Raw genomic sequence first — 21,475 nt, 5'->3', positions numbered from 1 at the left:
TAACAGGCCAAACTAACCTGTCAAGTTAACTGAGATTAAGAGTGTCGTTCTTTGCATACCATATGTTGTTTACGTTGTCTGAGTAGATACAATTTACAGGCTAACAGATCAACTTGCACAGCCAAATGCTTTGATTTAGCTTTGAGATGAAAACCATATATTCCACAAACTCCAATCGTTTGTTGAAAGAATTATATTTTTGAAATATGACATTTTCCCCCTCTGAAGCTATCCTTCCTCAAGGCCTCTTGTTCACGTTTTTGGCTGTGTGTGTGGAAAGCTCCCAAAATATAGTAACAGATTTCTGTTTTAAAAATACTTTTTGATATACGAGAGGCCCGGGAGGATGGAGACCGTGGCGATTCAAATCTGGAGAGCATTTCAGAATATGAGAAGGTGAACCGGGAGAGCTTTTGAAAAGGGATTTTGTGCAATTGGGCTTGACATGTATTCACTGACATACCCGAACTGCAGGCACCTCAGTCATGCAAGCAGCCTGGCAGTATAATGGCGCTCTGTGCTCTGACCTGCACAGTGGACCCCTGGTTTGTTATTCCTGTATATGATACTGTACACTGGAGCGCGCTCAGAAAGTCTGCATGATTATTGGAAGAAAGCACAAGGAGTAGATGGGCGCCTGCTCAGCTCTGAAACAGAGGGCTGTTTATCCAAGCTGTTAAATAAGGCTTCAAGTACAACACCCCCCTCCAGCTCCACAAAGCCCAAATCTCTCTCATCTGGAGAGCACAGTTTCCATTTTAAATGTCACGTCCCAAACTGCACATTACATCAAATTGTACTTAATGGCATCCAGACAAACTTTAATGTCGTTCCAACATTTTCTCTCTATGCACTCCACAGCCCCCTCACTCCTTATAGCAAAGCAAGCAATCTCTCCTTCTCCCTGTTCCACATCTGGACTCCATTCCAGGTGGGGTATTGGGAAAGAGGAGAACATCGGGAAGGAAAAGGTGGAAAGCGGAGAAGCTCGGAAGCTGAAAAGCAGAACTGAAATAGCGTCTTAGTGTGGATTATGGTGGAAGCTGCGCAAGCTTTTGGGATGTATGACAGACGATATGAGATGTTTGAGTGGTTCCCCCTGGGTACGTCCTTCTAATCTCACGCAGAAACATCTAGAAACACAGGGGTTTTCAGTGCAATCACAGGGCCAGACCGAGTGCCTGCTGAGACCGAGGCAAAGCTCAGGATCGTGATTCTGCCAATGCATAAACAAAAGAAAACTTCCAGCATCCCTGTAAGGCCCTCAGCAGTCTTTCCTGGGGAGTTCATGACATCTAGTGGTGGGATTAGCAGCACAGAGAGTCCACCTTCTCCCAGCTCCTCTGTCACTCCCGCTGTTCTGGGCATTTCCTGCATGAATGGTTTTAATCAGCAGTTTATGGTGGCTGCTTCTACATTTTTATGAGGTTTTCAAATAATACTGTGGTGATATATTTCCACATTAAATATCTTTGTTGAGCATGAAGGGTTATTATTGGTAGCAGTAGGTGAAACAGAGGTAGTGCTCATTTCAATGGTTTGCCTTTTAATGCGTGATAATATTGCAAAAACAGGTTGATGTTTGCACAATATTCTGTTATTTCTAAACAATTCATATCTAATAACTTGTCATCCATTTATAAGGGGGCACTAAACACTATTTTAAGTAACCCGTCTTCACATTTCTCATTAGTAGTGATTAAACTGCCTAAACTTTAATTATAATATTGTAGAAAGATGCTTGGAAACAAAGTTAAGTTTTCTATAATGGTTTGACTTTTCCTCCCTTTCAAAGTTCAGAAAGTCTTTTTGAAACTGTAGTAATGCTGCCTTCTTCTGGTTAGAAGTCTGAATTACAGGACAGTTATTTAAAATGAGCTTTCTCTCATGGATGTATTATTTTTACCAACTCTACAAAAGAAGAAAAACAATACAGGTTTAAATCCTAGGTATTTTAGGGGTGAGAACAGTTGCTGTTTGCTTATGTCAGCTTCATACTTCAGATTAAAAAGTTCTCAAAGGCTGCTCAAGTTATAAATCACTCTGCTCTGGCACATGTGGCTAACACCCTGCTTGCCAAACCTGTCCTTTGCAACTGGGATGTGTCTTCTCTTCTTTTTTTTTAAATTGCTATAAGCTTATCCCAGTAATTATTTTTTATTCAAACGTGCAGTCTGAACGACAAGTCGGCTCATGGGAATCTGAACAGAAGCAGACCGACGGCTTTCTGCACAACTCCTGCTCAGTCGAAGAGAAATCTGTGCAGTTTGTTTTATGTATCGAGTCTCTCGGCGTTTGTGCCGTCTGTAAACATGTGGTCAAACTGAGGTCATGAGTTATCTCTACAGCAGTGTTGCCAAAACAAGTACCAGTAAGGCAGCAGCTATAAAATGTCGATTTTCCATGTTACGTTTGTTATACATCTCCTAACATTACCAGTGAAGATTAAACTGCTCACCTATTTTTAGCCCAAATAGAGATGGTAAATCCTGCTTTATACCCATTTTTAGATTCAACTTGGGGATTTTTCGCTTTAGACATTTTGTCAAGTCATAGCAGGAAAAGCAGAGGTGTAATTAAGAATGCCACATGGAATGGCTGCATCATTAATGTAATTGACTACATCTGTTTTACTGCCAACACACACAAAATGTTAGCCATGAAAAAAGCTTTGTTGAAGTTAAAGACAAAATCTTGTAATTTTACTTTTTACAGCATCATTATTAACAAGTAATTATTTTTACTAGGTATTACTATGTTGCTTTTTACGAGGTAAAAAAGGCCATTACCGAATGCCAAAGAGACAAAAAAACAACTCGTTTGAACCCTTTCTGGTCCTAGTAATGTAAAGTTTACTTGTGTTGTTGGAGATAATGAAATCATAATGATGAAGGAAAAGTTTACTCTCTAAACGCTTACTATTCCATCACAATCATCATCACTGAAGAAGCTTCAGGTTGTGCGATTTTATTAAGTGCCACATGAAATGTGAACATTATAGTGTATCTCTGAGTACTGCTGTAACTGGACAAGTGTAGTATCATCAATTGTTTACACACTAAATGTCCTGTGCATACATGATGCTTTTTAAATGATCGATATTATAGAATACAGTTCAATCACAAAAACATCAAAAGTATTTGTGTACTGAATGAATCTTTAGTCCCTCAAAATCAACCAAACAATTCAGCAAATATGTATTTTTTTTTTCCATTATTTCTACTCATAAATTCAGCTTACAAAAGAAATACAGAAAAACTTAAGGGCTTTTGGCCTGACTCTAGCGCAAAATTCACAAACTCCTTTGTGTCTGTAACAACTTGGACCCCCTTCCTCTTTCTCGCTCATGCACACACACAGTCACACACACAGGCATGCAGAAGCCACCACACTTCTGCATGCGAAAGCAAGCACCCATACACACCCACACAGCACTGTCTGTGTACAGTACATTGTTAAAATGGCATGCAGTGTAAATTAGATTTTGGTCCCTTTGTGCCAGCAGGAGATTCAAATGATAATCCTGATCCTCAGAGTCAATCCTGTTGAGTTTGTCTAAAGCGTCAGTGTTACGTAAATCTGGCCTTAGTACAATGCGATGTGGCTTGAGTCCATGGCAGCTGTAAATCATTAGAGCTAAGAATAACCTAAAGAGACCGTGCAGGCTGGGCTATATGAAAAAACAAAGCCCAAATTCTCATACAAGGAAGGCAAGAAAGTGTATCATAATATTGCAAGAATGATTAAATGTGATCAGAAAGAACATCCTCTGCCATATCATTGAGCAGTGTCCACCTCTGTGCATCATTCCAAGGTCTATAAGTGAGTCAGATGAGGAGGAGTTTCAGGCAGACAAGCAGCACTCCACGTCCAGAGTGGGGCAGGTGTGGAGTGGAGGACTCATTGGCGAGGGGACACGGTGGCTCGAGGGGAACTGCCTGGGCCCTGGTACCTCTCTTTGGCATGCTTCTCACAGTACATCACATCTCCAACCCAAAAGTGACCTCTCATCCTGAGGTTAAGGCCACAGTCCGTGCAAGTGTAGCACTCTGGGTGGCGGTATCGGTCGTCTGTGATTCGCACGGCCTGCGTGCTGTGGAAAGATGAGGGCAGTCAGACACCAGACAAACACAGCACTCCATCTGACAGCAGGGTGAAACGATTTTCCTCATTTCCCATGCAAATCAACTCAAGAGCTGCAAAGGTCAGCACAGATAAACAGCATTGTTTGCTTACTGATTATCTTCAAGAGCAACATTGTCTCTTAATGATTCTGATATCTAAGCTAAGACTGATAACTCATCATATGTAAATCTTTTCTTTTTAATTAATACTTTCATTAAAACCAGTAATCAGATGGAGCAGGCAGCCTGTAACGGGTACTACACTGGAGCATGTAGCTGCAGGCGACCATACACTTACACAATGTTGGTGCCACACTTCTCACAGGTGTGGTATTTGCTGACTCCTGCCACTGCTGTGCTCGGTTTGGGGACATTTGGCGAAAGTTTCCCTGGAAACCGCAGAGCAGCCTCTGTGGACAAACGCATACACACACATGAACAGAGCTGCTCATAAGGATGTTTCAACACGCTTGTGTTTGCTGTTCATCGCATCAACACTCTGTTTGTCTTCGCTGCCCTCTGACAGTGGAGTTTGTTTGTGTTTCCCATCAGTCATCACCAACTCATCGCTCACAGGACACGCTTTTAGAGATGGGTTTCCAAACATTGGTCATTATCACGTCATAAAGGAATGTTATCACTATCTGGATTTATTTTTGCCCCCATTTATCAAAGCATAGGGGTAAAAGGAGGACACACGCATTCCATGATATGATGTTCACAATATGAACTGCATGCTGGAGGGCTGTTCTCTTCATCCAGCCCAGGTGATGACCATATGTAAGTCAGTAACTCACACTCCCTTGTTCTGCATGATGCACATCTGACAGAGATGGCTTCAAGATGGAGATGCAGTTAGCAAACAGGAGGAGGAGGGGGTGCAAATTATGCTGCATTTGATATAATGGACAGATCCTGAAGATAGGGGATAAGACTTATGGAAATAAACCACCAGTTCAAATTCCTAAAATACATGCTATCTAATTTCTTTTGTGACTCCATTGAAAGCATTTTTTTACATATGCTTATCTTCAACAAATTTCATTTTAATATAATCTATTTTGCATCACTTGTGCTTTAAAATTGATTCATATTCCTTGAAGAAGCAAAACTGTATGCACTTCAGTTATGACAGGTAGAAGAAACATGCATTCCTTCTCTTTTCCATGGAGCACTTTCATCTGTAATGGATCGTGCTTCTCACCTTTCTCATCAGCCTCCAGAACCTCTTGCAGCATTTTAAAAGTGTTAGACTGACGAGGCGCTGTGCGTAGCTCCTTATTCTCCTGGATCATCTTGTACACCTCTGAGTCCTTGTCGAACCTCTGCATGGCAAAGTCAGAACTAGAACTGCTGCAGAGGGAACCAAATAAAAACACACATCCAATCACACACCAAAATCTCAACTGGATTTTCGAGACAAAAACAAAGAGGATGTATGGCTAGGAGTTGAAACTATATAGTGTTTGAAGTAAATCTTTCCTGACGCAAAAAAATGTGATCATATCCTTAAAGCAATTGTGTAATTCGTGTAAATGAAGTCCTTGTCTGATCTGAAGGCAGGTAGAAAATAACAGATGTGAACTTTGTACTAACAGTCCATAAACAGGCAACAAAAACAAGATAAATTTCCTCTAACTTTGCATCTTGTGGCTATCAGTGCAGTCAAAGCACTGGACAGGAGCAGGAGGGGAGAGGAATCTTTAACCTCAGGGGAGTAGACACTGTCAGCTAATTGATAAATTAGCACAAAGAACAGTGGCTCCTTTTACAAGCAAATTCTTTACTCCTACTGTGGGGGAAAAGCGGTTACTTTTTATGACTTCTTTTACTGATGTGTGGTTGAATACCAGTCCGCCACTCCACCTCTGCTGAACAAACACACGCATTAAGATCTAGACTGACAGATGTACTTGTAAGAAAGTAAAGAATGCAACAAGGTAAAAGATGTAGAAAGACACAAAGTTCTGTTGCCATGTCAGTGTATTTGTCTTGAGGGAACTGTGAGTGTTTGCTGTCAGTTGGAACCGGTTGGCCAGGTACACGCCATCAGGCCAGGTGTGGTTTGATGCATTCAACCTGTTACCAACTTGTCAGCTTGAATCAGTCAACTTAACGTGACTGCCTGTCCTGCCTATTGTCACGTACAGCGAGATGACCAAATATGTGCTCTTTAACTAGCACCTGTGGTGTGAAGAGTCCAGCCTTGCTGTGATTTAACATACACAGCATAACCCATGAGGCCTTGTGTGTAGTTATGCTGCTGTACAAGGACATAATGACAGTCCATGAGTAGGTGGGCAGAAACACATTTGCAATAAACACTCCTCCACACTAGGTCTGACATAAAACAATCATAGTGATTTCAAAATGCCTACTTTTTAAGTCATAGTTTGGGCAAAATGTGCAGTGATTGTATTGTTTTATAGACACTCGTTTACTTAATGGTCATACAGATTAATAAACTTTGTTGAAGTCATCTCACATTTTTGGTGTAAAACTCTTTATGGTCCATAGTAATTTTGAGCCTCAGACATTAGCAAATACTTGCTTGTGTCAGACTTTTGCCTTCAGTCTGTGAAACTGGAGTTGGACTAAGGTCAGGTGACAGACTTGGCCGGTCAAACACATTTCACTGTTCAGCCAGAACAAATTCCTTGGTCGCTTGGATTTTTTGTTTAGGATCACTGTTCAGTTGAATTGTCCTAAAACTGGTGCACTGTAAATGAAGAGAGATTTTGAATGCTGCTTTTAAATTGTCAGTGTGCTGCAGAGAGAACTACTCTGGGGGGTGTTCTCAGCTTTATTCATGCCTGTGTATGTTTGTTGTATATTTATTGCTCTTAAATGTATTTCAGCTGCAGGATTATGTTTCCCGCTACATGAACATGGCTGCAACAGGACGTGGGGCAAACAGACAAAGCAGCAAAAATGTGACCAAGCTAATGCTGCAATCCTTTGCCCTGCATCAATGAACATGGTTCAAATTGAAAACAGACCTCTAAAGTACACTCTCCAAGTTTTCCACATGCTCAGCTCCACCCTCAGCAATCCGTTTCCCCTTTTTGTCTCACCATCCCTTCTGACATGCAATCTCAAACAGATGGAAAGTTGAGGGCAAACGGGAAGAAAACAAACAAGAGAACTGAGGGTGAGAGAGGATGACATGCATCTGAACAAGCAGTTCAGTGCATGGACTTATGAGGAAGTATAGATTTCATCAAGTATCAAAACTTTAGACTAGTTCCTGGAGACTCATAGTAATTGTGGTTTCAAATCTTCTCACATCTGTACAGTGACTACAAATGTGTTGCTGGTTTCCATACCCAGATTTGGCTCAGGGAGCAAAGATAACAACTTAGTCATAACAGGAATTCAAAATGCATGTAGCCAAAACACATCTAAGATCACAAAGTCAAATTGCAACCACATTTCTGAAACTGGTTTCCTTGAAGGACAACATCAAACCCAAAGGCAGACCGCTTGGACCAAATGTCAAAACTCAAAATGACAGGACTCACCTCAGAGAGAAAAGAAAGAGGCAACAAAGCACGACAGCGCAACTCCAGTAACAGTTCTGGTATTTCTAAAACTGCTAGAGCACCTCAGAACATACAAGAGAAAAAAAACATTGATAGCACACAGGCAGATGCAAAACACACACCTCTATCTAAACCAGACGAGACAGAAAAACAAGAGTCTGACTGAAAGGTGTGCCCTTGGGCTGAAACTCATTGGCCACGCGACATGAAGGGGTGGGTAAATGGGTGTCACTGGATCTGTGATTGGCTGGAAGGCAGCAGGGAGAGGCTTGTTGTCCAGGCTGGGGGCTCCAGACTGGGGGCCAATCAGGGGGAGAAGCAAAATCAGTCTTTTTTGGGAATACAGGGGGTTCGGATATGACTACAGCTGCTGACACGTCATATCACTAGCTACAGTTTATCCAGGGGGAAACTGGGGCCAAAGTCAACCATTCTGCACTGTGAAAACACAGGCTCAAAGTTATCCAGCAGAGTATGGACACAAAGAATTACACCACAGACTAAAAGAAAAATGTTCATTTCTGCTGGGACAAAAAAACATTCCAGACAATGTTCGGAGAGCAGCACCTGCATGCTGGGATATGAGTCAAAATACAGCTACATCACTTCATCAGACAGGTGCGAGGCAGGAAAAAGCAAACAGCAGTGCTGGTGAGGGACACATGTTTCCCAAAGGCTGAAAATAAATATGCAGTCATCAAGTCCAAATGCATCTGCAAACAGCTGTGAGCTATTCTTCATCCACCCTACTGTTCTCTGTTTACAAAATATGCAACAGCTCCAAAATGCACTTTACTAGTGAGTATGCTGTAGTGGAGACACAGATACAGAGACATTGTTGCATCTATGCAGACACATAACTGATGATCACACATCTAATCTTAACAAGAAAAACATTTTAATGCATATGACTCCAAAATCCATCGTGTAAGTGTTTCTCTCATTTACATCAGGTGATGATGGAATCATATAGTTTAGAGGTGCCCGATGAAGTGACTGAAGAAAGTACAGGGTGTGTGTTAGCATTTTGGCAAAGCTGCATGCTTTGATGCACTTGGCAACCATCTGAAACTAAACGTGAGCATCATATCTTCAGCTCTGAGTTCTGAGGGTTTGGGCATGTGGTAATGTGAAAATATTTAAAATAGAGAGGTTTTTATGGCATAATTCGTGCCCTACTACAAGCACAAAAGCAAGATTCCACCACTAGTCTGAATCTTTTTGACACTGTGGATGCATCAGTACTACCTTGCTGTAAAGTTAAATATATATGAGGGATTATTATAAGATCTGATAATAAATAATTAATTAAATTCACTACTTCACTATCTGTGTTGCCAATTTCTCAAACCTCCAAAATGTTTGCATTTGTGCGTCAGAGTTTCCGTACAGGTACGCATATCATCATGTGAAGTATGTTCTGGTCACATTTTTAAGTTCTATTTTCTCTTAACACACTGCTTTAAATGAGGCCCTAAGTGAATGATTTGATTTCAGAGGGTGTAGCCCTGCAGGCCTACAGGTGACACTGAATGACTGCCTCTACATTGTACACACTGCAGTTAGGACACCAATCTGTTAATGCAAAAATAGATGTTTTAGACTGCGTTGTGTACTCAAATCTCTGAAGAGGAATTAGCTTGCAGAGTACAAAGATGGACTGGAGCACACTGCTTAATTCACAGTTTGTTATTGTGCAGTACGCGAACGTCACTGTGTCTTCAATGGAGTCAAAAGTATCTGAATTTAACTTTGAGGTTCAGTCACCACCCAGCATGCAGGAGCAGTACAGCAGAGGAAGCTCTCTGGTCTCTGGCTACAAAGATGCTAATTCAAGTCCAATACTTAGATGAATAAGCACAGTTATTCTGGCATCGACCTTTGTTTCTGTTTCCTTTTTTAACTGTTCTGTGTGGTGGAATCTAATGCTGCAGTCAGTCCCTGTTCTACATGAATATTCGTAAGAACATGTATGGAAAGTGAACATTACAAATCAACACAAAAAATAACCTTGTAAAAGCAGGAGGAAATCCTTAGGACCAAGTTACACCTCTGTGGTTCCAATCAAACTCTAAACCTCATGATTACCTTCTGTCTGAGCTACTTCTTAATCAGTCTGACTTGGTCTTTGATGAAGACACAGTAGTACTGAAACATTAATCTGTTTTCAAAATAAAAGGCTGTGCATTAGGTAATGTGTTCCAGCCACCTGTTGTACTCTAACCGGAAGATGTCCATGAAACCCTCTTAATTCTTGTTGTTTTCCAGACCTGAGAAACTAGTTTCCTAACCTATTAAAACTGTGACATATTCAACATAATGTTATTAAAGCTTTTACCTTTGCGTATATATTTACAACTATAAAAGGAAAAAGCAGTCTTTACCTGCGACGAGGGGACATGGGTACATCCCGATCGATGGGGCTATGAGGTGAGTAGCGTCCCGGAGGAGTTGGGGTTCTGCTGGACACAGAGTTATTTCTGTAGTCCGAAGGGGAGAACTCCTGTAGAGGAAAAGGAAAGCAACATTGAATGTTATGAAAATCAAACTTTCTGCAACAGCTGAGACCAACTTTGCAGCCCAGAGGGATCTATGGAGACAGTGTCCAAGTGTGTAGACCATGATGCAATGTGACTATTAAAGAGACACAAAAAGGGCTATGTTCAGCTCAGAGGCAGGAACTCACTGCCTGATTTTCTGGATCACTGCTCCACGAAGCACTGTTTTGGTGATGAACACATGTAGCATCCTAATTTTAGGAAGCTCTACATCTGAAGCGTCTACTATAAGGAATAAAACAAAGACTGACACACTGTCATGTAAGATACACTCAGTCAAGATCAAAACAGCTTCATCAATGAGCTCCAGATGAATAAACACCATGTATAGAACACAGATAATTCGATACACTTCTTCACATTTGAGTGAAACCTGGAGAAGTTCTTTTAGTTTCAAGTACCTACTGAACAGCATCCTTAGTCACCGTTTTATTGTCTGTGGTACCCCGTGCTCTCAAACAAAGTTACTATTGCATGACTCACACCAAGTCTCTTCCTGGTTGTTCCTGCTATCAGTCTTAATCACGGCAACCAACATTAACATTTCTTATCTTGATTGCCGTTTATAAACAGGGCTGTACTTCAGTCTCTTAGCTGATAGATGATAAATAGCGTGGCAACAGATGTTTGGCAGAAACTGCAGCGCTAGCTTGATGGGAAACGCAGAGCAGGCATGTACTTCTATAAGCCCCAGATGCTGTGCAAATCTCAGTTATTTATGGTGGTTATGAAGACTGTCCATCACTAAATGAAAGAAAGCATTGCATATACTGTGTCATACAGAACGCTTACTGTACAAATATGGCAATTCAGGAACAAAACTGAGAAGCCTCCCCTTAGTGAGTAATATTTGAGTTGTGACAGAAGAGGGCGCTATATACCTACAGAATACAATAAGCTCATAAACTAAGGTCTTGGCAGTGACTTATCTGTTCTCTGCAGAAACCAAAGTTAGAATCACAGTTACATCAATATGTACAAATGTTGATGTATTTAATTTTAATTCTGACTTTTGAGAGCATGACTGAGCCACTTGGTGAAACTGACACCAGGCACGTGTCCACATTAAAACCTCAGCACACCTGGACTAAGTTTGCACAGCACATAAATCATCCCAGACACTTTTACTGTCAGGAATCCCAACAGGCAAATTGTTTTAACCACAACACTGTCTGCTACCTAACATCTCCTCCTGTAATACTGACCACTTACTGATCACAAAAAGCTCACTCATGCACTGCGATGTTCAAACTAGCAAAATGACTTGTTTTTCCAAAAAAGGAACAAGTCTTCAGTTTCACAACTTTAGCTTTGCTGAGGAAATAAAGCCATTACTTCATTTCAGGTCTGTGCGCAGTCCAGGAAAATTTACTCTGTGAATCAAACAGCCCACGGACAGCTCAAAACTACAGCTTTCACAACTCAGTTTTTCTCCCTCGACTGTCACCAGCTGGCATCAGAGTTTCACAGGCTCCATCCAAGAGAGAAATGACTCCACCCAACTCTTTGAACCGGTACATGTCTCAGACTCAAGTTGGAGCTGATGCTGGAGCTCAGCGCTGACACAGTGGCATGGATGGAGTCAAAGATTTGTGTGTCCAGTGCCAGCAGCCGCTTCCAATTCAGCAACTCTTTGAACAATGTCTCTGTTCTCAATTGAGTCCAATTTTCCTCTTCTTTTTCCTTAGTGAGTGGGTAGATTAGTGGTGCATGCCAGGAAGCCTTTACCAGAAACGATCATTGGGACGTCTCCCTGTGATTCCTCCCAGAATAAACCCAGCATAATAACTAAAGGCTCATAAGATCACATATTTCATATCATCAGAGCACAAGAATAGACGTCCATGTCCTCTCCTGCTGTGAACCAATCTAAAGGGCATATACCTGATGGACACAGATACTTTAGAGATTCTTTCAAGACCAAGCGAAGCCACACAGTATGTGTATATGAATCCATGCTAATGCAAACCAAGCATATGTTATATAAGTCTCTGGCTACTGAATGTGGATCTTCATGCTTTCTAATAGCATAAGAATTTACGGATAAAATCACAACTCTGATCTATGAGACTCAAGAGGAATGCAGTGAAGTGAAGAAAAACAAAAGGAAGAGGGAGAGAGAGTAAAAGCAAGCACTCTGCTGTGACAGGGAGCATGCAGCTGTGATTGAGTTTGACCTTAGAAAGTTTTAAAAAAAAAAAATAACTTTGTCTGCACAACCAGAGCAGTTCTCCCATCACCATCATCCATTCTGCTCTATCCAATGCCAGGAGGTTATTGCAGTAACCATGGCACAACTGGCAATGGCCCTAAACTAGCCTTGACACAACATCTTTGTTCTGAAATCATCACCGTTTCACAGTAAGCCATCAAGCCATTACACACGGTTGATCTCAGAGCTACAATGCATTTGATAAACTGCACCACAGCAGTGCCAACAATGCCCCCATGTTTTATGCACCACCGATCTCAGGGTGGGACACAGGCGAGCTGAGGGAAGCCTATTATTTTGTCTTGGATGGGAGCATGGTCAGAGATGGGAGAGACCACTGGAGAAAATCATCAGCCAGTTTTTTGTGGTTCCTGCGGCTGGCGAGAGGAGGAAGCTCTGATTAAAGCTGCACTGAACTGTAATCAGGAGTTCATAGTCAACAAACCCAAGATCATTAGGGCAAGTCATTGGTATGCTGCGCTGGCCTGAAGCTGCCTATACAATAACACATTCACTTTACAATCTGTAAGTCTGCCACTTAAAGATTTTTGCTGAGGGGGTTGTGTGAGTGCATGCGAACACAAACTCTCACTTTAAGTTTTAAAAACTGACCTTATATCAGCTTTTTATGAGCAGCAGAGTTCTACACAAACACAATATTTTCTTACAGTCACGAGAGGTTTCAGTGTTTGTGTTTTTGTCTGTTGTTTTTTTTCCACTGGGTCAAAGTGGGTCAGGTTTGTAAAAAGGTGACGTCACCTCTCTCCATACATCAGTTCAAACTGAGCACCACCAAAATCAAAATGTAATGGCAACTAAAGGTTGTTTGCTCACATCACTAGGCTAATGCCAAACAAATCTGATCAAACCACAACCCCACAGTCTTGAGAGAGCATATTAGCATATATTAAAAACTGAATATTTTAGTGTTTTATATTTGATTACTGCCTATTAAGTGATGTATATTTTATACTACAAAAATGTAAGAGATAAAACCTACTAAAAGGCTTTTAGGGGCTTTAATTTTGAAATTTCTAACTTTGGTCCCCCAGTAGCAGTACGCCAGCTGCAGAAAAGATGACAGTCTAGTTGTAGAAGGTTGGAGCCCGATATTTATTTGAATCAGCCATCCATTTTGTATACTCGTCTCATCCGTGACCGGGTGAGGGGGCTGGAGTCTATCTGATCATGCCTCAAGAGAGAGAGACACCCTTGTGTGTCAGCAAAAAAGAGGCCTGGCATTAATGGGATTCAGCTTCATTTCAGTATTTACTAATGAAAGCATAATGTGGCACTTTTGAAGTGTTTGCTGTCTTCTGAATGTACTTTGCTGCTAGTATCAGTCCAGACACGTGTGACGAACTGTGGTAACCACATTTTCTAAGGCATAAAGAGTCCAACTGTAGGAACGTGTTTTACGTCGTTCTGTCAGTTTAATATAATGAGCTCATCTCCTCTCTTTCCTGTACAAACCACTACTGCATTAACTTTGTGTCTTCTCTGTCTGGTAGTTTGTACCTCATCTTCTCTGTGCTCTCTCTCTACCTGTAACGAGCTTGTGGTATTTTTTCCCTGGAGCTGCATATTTCTGCCATTCCTGGCCTCACCAACCTGCCTATTGTTTATTGCTATAGTCCATGTTGCTTCTTGCTGTTCACCTTTCGTCTCTTCTTTCTCCTCTTACCCCAAACAGTCAAGGCAGATGGTGGCCCATCTTGAGTCTGGTTCTGCCAGAGGTTTTTTCTTTGCTAAAAGGGAGCCTTTTCTCCCCATTGTTGCGAAGTTGGGTTTAATTTAATACATATGTTGTGATTTGGCAATTTCAGAAATCATCGGAAATAAATATCTGTTTTTAAATTAGTTTCTATAATCTGATTTTTTTTAAAGTATTTTGTTGCTCCCAAGAGCACTTGTTTTTCTGATTTAAGTGAATAAATGACCAACTCTGTGGCTTATGTTCAGAAAAGCCTCAGTAGAGTAGAAAAAAAATAATGGAAAAAAAAACTGTCAAAAATGTACGAAATTCATTGCAAAACACAAACAACGAATTGTCTATGATTGGCCACTTCAAAACATAAACAAACAGGAAATAGCAAACTCAAGTGAGGGCAGCTGTTTCAGATCAAGACCCATGGGAGACATCGGGGACAGTGCCAGCAGAGGAGTCTTCCGTCTGGCTCCAAGCAAGCCACTCTGCATCATCATTACCACCCTGCAACTTCAATTACAGGGCATTGGCCAGCAGCACATAGGAGCGATGCTTGGAGGAGCTTATATTTTGGGAAGCCTGGTGCTGCTGTAAGAAAGTGCTGTAACTGCTCATTCACTGTCTCCACCACAGACATGAGTGCTGCAGTACAATGAGGTGGGGGACACCAGACATCCTGGGCTGGGTAATAATCAGAGCGGTGTACAGTGTTTCCTATCCAGCAGTGTGCACTAGTGGAGGTCCTGAGCAAAGGCCTTAGGCTGACAGTAACCTACTCGTTATCCACTGTCACTGATGGACCATACCTTGTAATTATGTCTGAGCAATGGTGCATTACTGGGCCTGTATTCTGTAACAAATAAAGACAATATGTGATTGGACATAGTCTGATATCAAAATTCATGCCATTAACATTCTTTGCCTTTTTTATTACATCAGTTCCCACGGCTGCTGCTTCATGTAGGTCTGAGGTCTCAGACTGTAGTTCTGATCACAACATTGATACAATTAAAACAGTCGGCTGATGGTGCATAGTGACAGCTCCTATACAAAGTGCTTCAAGTGATGAAAGCAGCATGTACCATAAATAAACTGTAGAGAGGATCTGATTTTCAAATCTTAAGGCATGCTGCGTTATCCGTTTCCAAAATAGTGATTTAAATCTCTCGTATACCCAGTCCATGCTGCATTACTTGGAGAAGGCTTTATAAGTCAAGCTCATTCCTCTCAATCATCTATAATGCTTTCTACATATACATTCTTGGCATAGGCTTACACAGCGCAGCATTCAATAACATGGAATAAAGTGACAGATCTTTGTGACTGCTGTGCTAATACCTCCTTCTCTCTCCATTCGCTCACTGCGGCCACACACTATTAGTCTGCTTCAGATATAAACCATATGTACAAGATTAGAAAAGCAGAAAGCAGAAGACAACAGGATGACTGTGAACATACAGTAATAGAGTCTGTGCACCGCTGCTGATGTCAGCAACAACAGAGCCACATTTAGTTTTTTAACTTTCTGCCTGTGAGTCTTTTATTTCCAGTCTCCAGTCCTGATTCTGTGCCAAAGTAAACTCTTCTGGTACACCTATGAATGTACAAGCATATGCTCTCAGACAAGGTGGACAACAAGAACATCAGGAACAGTTATTCTGTGCTGTAGTTTTATTTCCTGAAGCTCAGCACATGATAAATATGGATGAACCTGAATGTGTGAATTCTGAAGGAAGTAACAGCACAGTGAATACTTTTAGAGAGGGGCCAAAGCAGTCTCATGTGATCATAGTGTAGGTGGTCTGAGGCACTCACCCACACTGCCACCAAAACTCAGAGACACAATGAGGGATGAATACGCGTCTGAGTGTTTATTTATACATGAAGAGTGCTATGAGCAACACATTTTTTCATCCCTATTAAATTCCCCACAAGGCTCCGACTGGAGCTGCATATCAAGCTCATTAGACATCTGGAGTTCATTATGGTCGGACTAAAAATCGGTGGACTTCTTGATACTTCTAAATTATGGTTGCCCAGATGCCTCTCTTCACATGTATCAAAAGAAGGGCAGTAACAATCTAGACAAACTGAGTTCAAGCCAAGTGTGCTGATCGAAATTATCATACTGAGCTTATAGGTCTAGATATGGTCTCTTATTTATTTACAATTGACCAGTGCACGTCTGACAGCATCACAACATGTCTCACTCTGGTTTCACACAGTCATACCGTAATGCTAGTGTATAAATAATACTGTGTACTAAAATGCAATACAGTGTGATGGAGGACTGCCTATTACTTATATTTCAACAGGAATCCCCACAAATACCTAAAACATAAATCTAAAATGTCAACAAGGTGTGAGTTTACAGTGTCTCAGTGTAGCAGAAATATTCTCCCATGTTAACTGAAGATGTCATTTTACCAGCTTAACAATTATGATTTATGGCCAACAAATGAAGCCCAAGTAACCATTACCCCACAGTGTAGGTGTTGTCCCATGTAAAACTGGGGGAATATATGCTAACATGTCTATTTTTGTTGGCATGAATATACTGAGGGGCTGTTATTCACGTCATTCCCCTGACAACAACTTCTGGAATGCTGACATACCACGTAACCACCTTCGTAAACAGCACCAACTAGTAAAAAGGCCCATCTCTCCAAGCCAACATTTCCCCATAAAACTCGCAGGGGCAACTGTCCCCATGAGTGCACCCAGAGGCCTGGAAAGCACGGGGAATCAAAAGTGCCCCAGTTTGCTTTTCCACTCCAGGGGAAAGAAAAACAGGCACGCTGATCAATCAGTGGGGATGAGGAGAGGCATGCTGCCCATGGAGTGGCCACAATGGACCCCAAGCTTAACGGCTATGCGTCCACGTGAAAAGGCTTCACACTGTCCAGTCACAGAGCTCACTGTGCAGAGAAGAAGAAGAAAACATCCCTCCACCATAGCCGCAGCCAGCACTACTCCCCGGACACTGGCTTAGCTTAGCACAGCATGGACATGCCAAACCAAACAAGAGGCCCACTCATGTCAGACCTGAAATAGTGCATCATTCTAAGCCATCATCGTCAAGTATAAGATATGCATGTCAGTACTTGAGTGCTGGAGGAGGCACTGTAGGTGAGGTGAAATTTCATCTACACGTTTCCACTCTTGATGGCAAAGATGTTCTAACAACTTCAGTTGTCAACCAGAGAGTGCAACATAAAATTTTACATTTTGACTTCATTTAAAATGACAGGAAGTTTTGTTCTATTCCTGAATGCGAAGTCTTTATTTCTGTTCCAAAGCGATGACCGCAGCTTTGCACTCCAGTCCACCACAGCCTCCAGAAAAGAGCAGCATAAAGTCTTCCACTGGTGTGCAGACCGGCCCGCTGTGATGGATAGAAATGTATGGAAAAGAGGATGTATGGATGAATATCTGCTCTCCCCTCCCTGGATAAAGAGCTTAGTGACATATGTCATTCAGCCAAGGCCATTCTACCCAATGTACCATAGAGGGGAGAAGTTCGGTCTGCACTGGCTCAAAACTGCGTGTCACCCTGCTGTAGCCGGCCATCCTGCACTAGGAGGGATATTTATAAAGCCACCTCCCTGTCCCAGCACAGGATCATGCAGCCCACAAAGGCAACCCTCAGGAACCTCAAAGTGCAGCAACTGCAAACCCAGACACGGAGCCTGGTCTTAATGGCCGAGTGACGGGTCATGTCTCATAAAAAGTAGTTTGGTTTTGGCCCTGTGCAGTGCAACAGAGATCCCGTTGTGGTCACTTCTTGATGATATAAACAGATGCTCTGAATCATGACAGTGGCCGGCAAGCCCAGATACAATCTCATCCACGGCTTCCAGGAATCTAGGATGCATTTGCTTCATTTGTCACGGTCTTTAGATAGTAGATATCAAAGGGAACCCAGCCATGACAACACAAAACGAAACTACAGGGTACAATGTTACACTTATTAAAACATCAATGTAATATCAGAGTAGCAAACTTCACTCCCTTCTTCCTACAGGGGATTCAACAGAACAATTCAAAGGATTCAACATACAGACTATATGCACATAGTAACAATGTGATGAAGTGCACGGTCCTTTCTAAAACATTCTATTCTAATCTTTGCACATTATCATACATTACATTTGTTGTGTGTGGTGACTAAGGCAGTGTGCACTGCATGATGAGGCATTAAAGACACTGCTCTATCTGGACACTCTAGAGTGGTGTGATGGCTTAAGTACAGTCTGGGAATGTCAGCCGACTCCCTGGTGTCCACTCCGCTCCACCCCATCCCCCCGCTGCTCCAGCTCCCATCACATAACAACATGCCTTGTGAAACGAGGGAAAAAGCAGCACCAGCCTTCCACTGCATCTGCCATCACAGCGACTATTGTGCACAGGCTTTTTCTCAGGACATCCAACACCCTGGAAAATGGGGGATCCTGTTGCGCATCCCACTCTCTGCACTCAGGGAGCCAAAACAGGAGTGGAAAAGCCTTTTAGGAGCTTTTCAGTGAGGTTGATCACCTGATACAGCAGCTCTCTGCACCTCTCAGGCAGCACAGAGGCCCTTGTCATGAAGGCCCCACGTCTCAACGCTCACTGGGATGCTGTGTTACTGCCAGCCCGAGCAGCATAATGCACAATGTACCCATGGCAGGCCTCTTCCCAGCCATTTCTCTGCCGAGTACTCTGAAAGAACTCAACTCACTAATCACAGCGTTGTGGTGGGAGGCTCATCACTACTTTAAAACCAGGGTAGACATCCTTTGAAGGAATGGGTCAGCCAAAGCCCAAAACTCTCATCTACTAGGCTGATTAAACTAAAAAATACAGACAAAAACAGATTAAAAATAGCCACAAAAAAGCCTCTCAGATGATACAAAACAATACAGATTCCAACAAAAGAAAAATGAGAGAAAGAATCCATTTTAAATTGGCAATGAGAATGGGAGAACAGGAAACTCCTCATATACCACAAACATGCAAGGTCATCCCGACAGGAGCACATTTATTTCTAAGGGCTGCTGATTGAGCTCTCAGCCACAACACACCCCTTAATGTGTTTTTGGGTAGACCAACTTCCAGTTTGCTCCACCATGGTTTCAGGCCACCACACTAAAGCTCTGTAGTTGGTTTTGGAATGTGGTTTCAGATGTTGAAAATTTGCAATCTTTATGTCACAGCGACTTACACTGCCTTCAGTAGGAGATAACACACTGATAAACCTTCAAGGTAACATTAGTAAGCCTCAGTGTGCATGAGTAAGCTAAAGGACAGGATGTGACAAGTCAGCAGCAAATAAAGACTGTTCTAGGAACTGTCTTTAGTAGCTGCAGAGATGAAGATATCCTGACTTTCAGTCCCTAGATTGGGTTAAACTCCAAGAACAATTAATACTAAAATTCCCACATTGCACCTCACCAATAGCTTCTGTTAGACTGTTCCCGGTCAGTGTTCATATTATTTAAACTCAATCCCAATGTTAGCTGAATCGGAGACTATTTCAAATAAACCTGATTATATAATCTGGATAATTTTCTCAGACTTTTAAAAACTGACATCTGTTTTCACAGTTTGAGTCGTATTCTTTATGACAAGATGAACTTTATGTTCAAAATCAGTAGACCGCTAGTTTTCAAAGCTCCAACATTCACAATTTAGATTTGAACAAATAAACATTCCACAGAGCTGGACATTAACTAACTTTGACTTCAATAACATGCTCTGGGAAAGTTCATGATGAGCTATTTCAGCTATACCAACATACTCAGTCACATGCATGGGCAATTCTTTTATATGTTTTCGTGTTTTTTTTTTTGTTTGTTTGTTTTTTGTTTGTTTTTAGAAACAAGGGATTCATGGCACAGAATTCACTTTCAAGTGTACTTGATACAAAACAGCTTTATCAGTTCCAGTTCCTTCTACTGTCTGCCTCAGGTGTTATTTGCCCAAGGGATCATCACATATCTCACTTCTGTCAGTTGCAGAGTGATATGATACAATCAGAAAGCTGATGCATGCCTGCATTTTTAACTTTGTATGATCTGATTGATGATTAAAATATTAACGCCTGGCAACTCTCTGGTTACTGCATGTAGTCTGGTTCAATGTCCAGCTCAGAGCATGAACATACTCTGTCAACAACAACATTACTTTGAATGGCAGCTTTTGGTTATCATGTTAGTACCTAAGAGTCGCATACTTTTAACACAAAATGTTACATAGCCTGCAAAAGTAAATCACATCAAGATGTCAGGTACTGTATTTGTCTCCTACCATAAGCTCTAAAAAACCCAACATATCCATATACTGTCTTCAGAAACAGAAGTCCTGCTCAGCCTTCATGCCCTTAAACAAGTTGGAAAGAGACAACATGCCATGTGGTTTCACATTAGTTATTAAAAAGGATTCTGTCTTGCATGCCTAACAGCTAAACTTTAATGGGACCCAATTTTACGGTTGCTATGAATGGCAGAAGCATTATATTGCAGCGACGAATGGTCAAAGATTTATGGAAAAAAGTAATGACAGTATCCTCAAAATACCACTTGAACCCGAGGAGGAAGTGGCTCATCTTCCTCCCACTGTGTAAAAGATAAGTGACAGAGCACCTGAACCCCATTTAACATTTAATAACACAAATAATCCCAAACTCGAAGCAAAGTCTTAAACTGGACCTTCTCAGCCAGCTGCCTCTTAGAAGGAATGCTTGAAGGTTTTCAAGTTCAGACCTCTGCGTATTTATCTAACTTTATGTAATGTCCAAAGTTATAAAAATGGCTGGAATTCTTTGTGTCGCTACAAAAGGTCTTGGATGTTTTTTCCTGTTCTGTCATCCCACATGTTCTCTCTTCAGTGGGACCCATGCATGAGACTGAGTATGTAGGCATAGCTGAAATAGCTCATGATGAACTTTCCCACAACATTTTCTCTCTTTAACTCACTGAAGTCTTTCCAGACGCCTCAGTTCCCCTCTTGGTTTTGTTGCTGGAATGGTAAATAGACACTGCATAGCTTAGCTGTAGTCTTATGATAACCCCAAGTCTATATTTTACTTCTTTCCATAGTTTACTGCCTAGTGAGACTAATGAGGCTCCATTCAGACAACTAAATGTTAAGGGCATTGTTCTGATGGAAAGAAATCATTTTTTTCTTGGAACAAGCTCTGAATGAGACAGTTCCAGACTTTTGTTCAACTTAATGTCAGATATTCTCAAAGACTGACCTTTGTAGTTTATACACTCCCTGCTATAAAAATGTCAAACCCTGTCTGTATCCTGCCTTTACTGTAAAGTGCACATTCAGTACAATGTCCACAA

The 21,475-nt window shown here is 41.6% G+C and overlaps 1 protein-coding gene across 3 annotated transcripts in view; it reads right to left on the bottom strand.

The window, feature by feature from the left end:
• Positions 1–2,951: 2,951 nt before the first annotated feature.
• pdlim2 (PDZ and LIM domain 2 (mystique)) overlaps positions 2,952–21,475 on the bottom strand; it is a 37,835-nt gene continuing 19,311 nt past the window's right edge. For 2 of the 3 annotated variants that reach the window (XM_055011321.1, XM_023290692.3), the window contains exons 7-10: positions 10,051–10,169; positions 5,329–5,477; positions 4,423–4,534; positions 2,952–4,093 (exon numbers count right to left, since the gene is read on the bottom strand). In XM_055011321.1, coding sequence (XP_054867296.1) covers positions 3,901–4,093; positions 4,423–4,534; positions 5,329–5,477; positions 10,051–10,169 — 573 coding nt within the window. In that variant the 3' untranslated portion in view covers positions 2,952–3,900. The remainder of the gene's footprint in view (positions 4,094–4,422; positions 4,535–5,328; positions 5,478–10,050; positions 10,170–21,475) is intronic. The other variant, XM_035957460.2, reaches the window with a different exon arrangement.

Source organism: Amphiprion ocellaris, chromosome 6, assembly GCF_022539595.1.
Source record: "Amphiprion ocellaris isolate individual 3 ecotype Okinawa chromosome 6, ASM2253959v1, whole genome shotgun sequence".
NCBI lineage: Eukaryota > Metazoa > Chordata > Actinopteri > Pomacentridae > Amphiprion > Amphiprion ocellaris.
The sequence above is the reverse complement of the archived record's forward strand: the minus strand, read 5'-3'. Positions and strand labels throughout refer to the sequence as shown.